At 38.5% G+C, this 7127-nt stretch overlaps 1 protein-coding gene across 1 annotated transcript; it reads right to left on the reverse strand.

The window, feature by feature from the left end:
* Positions 1 to 2849: 2849 nt before the first annotated feature.
* Positions 2850 to 4387, reverse strand: LOC106324206. The gene is made up of 2 exons (XM_013762217.1): positions 3717 to 4387; positions 2850 to 3189 (listed from the first exon to the last, which is right to left on the reverse strand). The coding sequence occupies exons 1-2, from the start codon at positions 4385 to 4387 to the stop codon at positions 2850 to 2852; spliced, it is 1011 nt and encodes a 336-aa protein (XP_013617671.1).
* Between the last annotated feature and the right edge of the window lie 2740 nt (positions 4388 to 7127).

A 7127-nucleotide genomic window follows, 5' to 3' on the forward strand; every position in this document is an offset into this window, starting at 1 on the left:
AGACAAGAAGATCTCTTGGAAGAAATAGAAAACGCAGATATGAAACTGTTGAAGACAAAATCCGATCATCACAAGGATCACAGGGGGGTCAGTCTCGTAAGTGCAGTAGATGTGGTCTTGGTGGTCATAATAGAGCAACTTGCAAGATGCCAATATAGTGGATTTGTTTGCTGTGTTCTTCACAATTTAGTGAAAGTTTTCCAAACTTCATTTGCTTGATTTCTAGTAACTTTGTTTCTGTTTGTGACAACTTTGTTTCAGTTTTTCTGATTATATTTGCTTGAATTTTAGTAACTTTGTTTCAGTTTGGGAAAACTTTGTTTAATTTTCATGCCGTATTAACTTGGTTAGAAGAACGGTCGATCCATCGGTCGATCCTGATCAATATGCAAAACAAACAAAAACACGGACAATCTTTTGATCGACCTGGTACAGTTCTCTCGATCGGCAAAGCTCGATCTCGTACTGACCGATTGATCGAAAATATGGATCGATCGATCGGAAATTTGGATCGATCGATTGACAGTTTGGAACAATCGATCCCATACTCTGATACATCTTATTTGAACCGAATTTAACTCAGCAAAATAGAGAGAATATGATAAAAACCTCCATTTATCTTCTCCTACATAACTATACTTTCCTCGATTTGGGATTCTTTCCTCGGCACGGGATCGATCGATCTATTCTTACAGATCGGTCGATCTGTGTAAATCGACCTTCGCCGATCGAGTGAAATGGACCAGGTCGATCAGTATATATTTCGCGTTTTTTTTTGTTCTGAATAATGATCGGGATCGATCGATCCACTATAACTTGTAAAGTGGGATCGATCGATCCCCCTTGTCGAACTCAATATATATCTTTTTAAAAAAATTACAATTTTAAGGGCATTACTGCCATTTTGGAAAAAATTAGTCTAATAGGACATAAAGTAGTATAAATTAGTCTAATGGGACATATTTACCATTTTTTTGCTCTAAAAAAGCAGATTTCCCAAAAATATTTAACTTTTTTTTTTTTGAAATTCTTTTAATACCAACTTAACTTTCTACTTCTTTTTGCTGCTTTTTTTCTCTCATTAATACTCTTATTAAAAATTGTTGGTATTTACTGCTAAATGATTATAAAAATCAACATATCCAGAGATATATCAACCAATAACATATATGATAAGTACTTTTTATTGTCTAAAATAGCTTCAAGTTTAAAATGCTGGGAAAATTACGATTGTAATTAATTTGTAAATTTCTAAAGAATCAAGTCCAAAAGGTAGTAATGTTCATTCTTGAGTTGTACATGGGAAAAAAAATTAAGAGAAAAAAAATTATAAATGAAAGCAAAAACTTTAATTAGCGTGCTCGTTAATTGATGGTCAGATATATGCATTTAGCAAAAAACTTACCGCAAAAATAAGGTAATTTAGATTACCTCACTCTATAGTCAACAATGGAACAACAACAACAACATCAAGACAAAGATAGAGAGAGACTGGAGTACCAACAGGCCATCGAACACCGGTCCCAGGGGTCTTAAATAAAGACACCAACCACTAGGACCAGATCCAATTTGGTGTACACTAGCAATTATATTACAATTTAACGTTAGCGATATTGCTTCCGTCAAATTAGATCCAGTAGACATAACCCGATAGCCTTGGGCGTTCGGGTACCCGTTGGCATTCAGGTCGGGTTTTTCGGGTTTTCGGATTTTCGAGTTTACGCTTCTAGGTCCCATACTCAAATTTTATTAGTACAGGTCGGATTCGGATAATAACACTTCGGGTTCGGTTCAAAATTGTATTGCATCATAAAACCCATAAAGTAATCATATATCATACGGATTCGAGTTATATCGGTTCGGTTCGGATATAACCAAAGTAAAAAACAAAATTAAAACATAAAGAAAAACATCTAAATTAAATAAAAATTAATCTATCACATATAAAATTGATAAAATAACAATAAAATGTTAAATCAAGCATGAAAACAAACATCATTTGTAAAAAATATGTATTGCCTTATAGAGAGTATACTTTTTATTTCAATGAGCAAATTATAAAATATTTATTTATAACTAATTGTGCACTTAAAGCATGTATTAGAATTTTAATATTTAATAATTGGAACACTTATATATATTTCAAAAATATTTATATTGACTATTAATTTCGGATTTTTGGGATTACCTGTTCAGGTTATCCGTTCGGGTTTGGTTAATAACACTTCGGGTTCATATATTTTTTGTACCACCCTACAAGACCCGTTCGGGTATTTTTACGTTTTGGGTCAGATAACGGATCGGGTTTTTTGGTTCGGGTTCTGGATTTTATGCCTAGGCCTATAACCCGACTAAGCCTGATTAAATCTGACGGGACAATTTTATGCATATGAATAAGGCAAAACACTTGAACAAAACATTAAGGGGGATGTATTCAATTTAACATTTGATGTGATTTGATTTTTAATGGGGTTTTAGATGATTTCAATAAGTTGCAGAGATTTAAGTGACTTTTGTTAAACTACTCTAGAATATCACCTAAAACTATGGGATTTGAGTTTTAATTTTTTTAACTAAGAAATCATACCCAAACACCCTAAAATCACCTGAAAACTTTAAAACTCCACAACTTAAAATATTTTCAATAACAGTGGATTTCATAGTACTTTAAGAAATGTCAAATTCAATAACAGTGGATTTTAAATGAGTTTTTAAAATTCATGTTTCAATAACAGTGGATTTGTCATTTTAATACAAATCACCTGAAACTCTCAGTTGAATACATCCCCTAAGTATAGAATATAATTAAACAAAACGCTCGTACATACCAACCAAACAAACCATAATGATTAGGGATGAGGCCAGTAAGGGAACTTGGTAGAACTCAATATATCTTCCTCAGCGAAAAACATATTGCAACGTTTGGTGTTGATATCGTAAGTTCCAAAGTTGTATCCCGAAAAATAGATGCAATTAGCTCTGAGACCAGGATGCGAGCTAGCCCGGACGCAATAAGGTTCACCATGTCCAAGAAAGATACAAAGATCTCCAATGTCGTCTGTGTAGAACAATTGTTTTTTCTTCTTTTCTATAGGATGGTCATCTGCTCTAAACACGATGAAGTCTACTGTTCTGCTTGTGACTTGCTTCTTCGACCCTTTGTAAATCTCATATTCATCATAGAAAAACCTGGAAACATATGGGAAACTCATATCAAAATAATAATAATAATAATCCGTGGTTTTATTAAAACAAGAAAACGTAGTAGTTATTTTTTTGTTTTGTAAAGTGGGAGGAGTTATATATATAGGTTTCGTACCAGCCGTTGTTAACAGTTGAGGAATATATTATATGGACCAACAATTGAAAGAATGGCAATTCTATCGGATAGCCATTTTAAAATTTTTGTCCCAAAAATAGTCTTAAAAAAGAAAATGATCAAAATAGCCTATTTTTATTTTGAAAATTTTAATATTTAGTTTTTATTTTTTAAAATTTGAAACTTTATCCCCAAAATCCCACCCCTAACGTTAAACCTTAAATCTAGATTACTTAACCATAAGGTAAAAATATACTTTTACCCTTTAATAAAACTTTTTTTTGGTGATTTTTTTCATTGAACACTATTTTTGTGATAAAAATAAAAAAATAGCTATCATAAAGAATTTTTCTTAAAATAAATGAAATTGGAGAAAAAAGAATAGAGGTATACATACCATTTGACGAAGAATTGTTCACCTGAAGGTGGCTCCAAGAAGTGGACTGTCTTGGTAAACGTATTTACCTCCAACTGGTTCTCATTCAAATACTTAGTTAAATCTTCAGTCCACAAGCCAATGAACTCGGGACGATCATCTTCCGTTGACTTAGAATCCAAAGAGTACAAGTAATCTCCTCCAGGAGTTGGAACGTATAACCTTTCATCTTTCTTAGAATACATGAGACTCGAGGTTGTGTATATAGACGGTGGCATGTAGTTTACATCAATCCAAGTAGGTTTGTATGAGCGCCTAAAAAGCTTAATCTTAGAGCCATAGAGCTTGACAGCCAGTACCCAATCTTCATCCTCTAGGTCGAGATAAGAGGTCATCGCAATGTTTTGGATCACAGAACCTGTGGGCAAAGGAGGTGGAAGCACGTTCAAGGAGTTTGATCGTGTTGGTTGGAAAGGAAGGAGTAGACGCACGTCACTGGTTCTGTCTCCCGAGATGCCAACTTTGAAATCATTATATCGGAGAGTCATTGCGTTACGGACTTCATTCACCAGTGCCAGGTCCTTAATCACGATGTGTTTTTGCTCCGACCGTGAGTTTTTTCCTATGGATATGCGGCCATCTGAAGAATCTTTGCCTGAACTTGCGAGCTTAAGCATGTAGTCTAGTAACATGTTCGTGTTAGTGCAAGATGACACAACAATAGTAATGCAGAAGATAAATCAAGAGAGACAAAATACACAAGCACACACCAATAGCTTTATTAGAAATCGCTTTGTACACTCAATTACAAGATCTGCTTAATCAGTTTAGCCAGCCTGTTAATACCCTAACAGCTGCTACTGAAAGATTCCTAAGCTACCCGCTTATGTCTCTCTACCGTCAAGTACTTCAGCTACTGCTTCAGCACGACCCAGATCACTTCCAAGAGCTTCTCTCTCTTTCTATAAGATCAGCCTATGTGTCTCTGTCTCTATACAGACTAATCTGGCAACATGGATATGAACATCTTCCATAAGATTAAGTTCAACTTTCCTTTTCTTGGAATGCACTTATTCCTCTTCCCTTAAGTCATAAAATTGCTCCTCAAGTTTATTCCTCTTTCTATATCTCAAAGATACTCTCTTGCTCTGCAAGTCTACATGACTCCAGCTCAGCATCTTGACTTCACATGGTCTTCACCACTTAACCCGACGTCTGCTTCAGCAACTACGTCATCGACTAATTCAGGGCAGACATCTTACGTCTTCAATCTCCCCCTTTTAGCTTTGTGTGCCGATCAAGCACAACATTCTTCTGGTTCAGCAACCACGTTGCAACCACGTTCCCCACCTGGAAACTTCCACACCAAATGTGCTTTTCTCCCCCACGAGGTGCATCACACATGCTTTTCTCCCCCATGAGATATGCATTCTCTGTACCAGAACATCATCATTCTCCCCCTGCTTGATTGCATACTAAGCAAAAACAGATGCTTAGATGTCAAGCTTTACAGACCTACCGTCTGTTTCTTCATGTATAATCATGACACAGCCCCTGCTGCAGCGGAATAACAAGTACTGCATTACGATCTGACGCACCTGTCGAGCTGCCTCTCGACCCACTTCTGTTGAGGACCTGGCTACCTTCATGTGTCGTCTCCTTGACCATGAGCCCTTCCCCATCCGCACCGAGTGCCCTCTACACTCGTTGCTATTGTCTTGGAGTGATTTCACACCCCTGAAGATCATCTCGCACCACTTCCTGACGCACTTCGATCTCCTTCCCCTTTGTGTCACAGACAACTCCGTGTCCTGATTCCACGCTTGATGCTTCTTGATCTTCCTGAAGATCACTCCTAACAGAGCTGCATCCATCTTCTGATGTCTCATCCTTGATCTCATCAAGTAAGCCACTCTTGGCTAAGGACACCTCTTCAACCCTCCAGGGCTTAGTGAACATCTTGTTCACCTTCTTGGCCATGTTTCTGCTCTTTTCACGAGCAAAACACTCCACCTTCTTGTGTCCAACCTTCCCACAGAACCAACAGCACATCTGATGTTGCTTCTTGCTTGGCCTGACACAGTTGCTGATGCACCGATCAGTCTCCTTCCTTGTACCAGTTGCACAACCATGCTTCAGAACCTCCTGTCTGACCTTCATGTTGTTGCACTGATGTACCACTTTCGGCTTGTTACTCACAGCTACGCGCTGTAGAACTTCCTGCCTTACTCCCTGTCGTACGTCCCGACGCACTTCCTGACAAGTTCCTTTGGCTTCACTTTTTGATGTGCTCCCATGCACAAAATGTGATAGCCCCTTCTGTTGTACGCCAGTACTCTCAGCTCCTCGGTATCCCAGTCCCCAATTCGCCTTGGCTGGTTGTCCCATTGAGAGTATCTTATCCAAGTCCTTGGATCCACTGTTGAGCATCCAGATCTGTTTGCGATTCTCAGCCAAATCACGTTCTAGCATCCTTGCTCTCTCTTGTTCACCAATAGCAACTTTCCTCAGCTTGCTATTTTCCTGCTCAAGAGACTCATTCTTCTCATTCACAGCCGCATGTTCTTCACAAAGTTCTTCAAGCAACTTGTTCTGCTTCTGAGCCATATCCTCCAATCTCAGATTCTGATCCTTGACCCTCAACCACTTGTTAAGCAGCACATGATACTCCTCATCATCTGTGCTGAGATCTGAATCAGAGGACTTAATAGATCCCTCCTTGCGTGCACCAAATGCAACAAGGTTCTTTATCACCTTTCCATCTTCTTCAGACTCTGAATCATCAGACGACTGCAATGGAACTCCTTTATCCTTCTTTGAGTTTGGACATTCACGCCGTGTGTGTCCAACACCTCTGCACTCAGAACACTTAAGTTCTCTATGCTGTGCTACAGGATAGCCAGCCCTTATATGACCAACGCCTCCACACTCATAGCACTTGATATTTTCTCTCCTTCTGCCATTGTCACGATCACCTCCCTGGCGACCATACTGATTCCTCCCACCAGAAGAATTCATCTTACCAAAATTCATGACCAGCGTACCAATGTCATCTTCAATCTTCTGAAACCTATCAGTATCTTTGTCAGCTACAAGCGCCACACTCCTTGACGCACTGCTTGATGTAGAGACTGAACTACTGTCTATCTCCATCTCTTGTGCCTTCAGCATACCCACAAGCTTGTCAAACTTGAGCTCATCCGTGTTTGTAGTCATCTGTAAGACTGCCTTGTGAGCTCCAAATTTTGTTGGTTCTTCTCACCTCCTGTGACTATGGTAGGCTCCTCCCAACCAATCTCCACAGCTGTCCACGCATCTTCATTGATTCCTCGAATCATCTGCTTCATGCGAGCCTTCCAATGACTATACTGGTCCGCATTCAACATGATCGCCTTATGCACAAAAAAAATCGTGTCCATTTTCGCCTTCAGG

The sequence above is a fragment of the Brassica oleracea genome, chromosome C2, assembly GCF_000695525.1.
Source record: "Brassica oleracea var. oleracea cultivar TO1000 chromosome C2, BOL, whole genome shotgun sequence".
Classification (NCBI taxonomy): Eukaryota; Viridiplantae; Streptophyta; class Magnoliopsida; order Brassicales; family Brassicaceae; genus Brassica; species Brassica oleracea.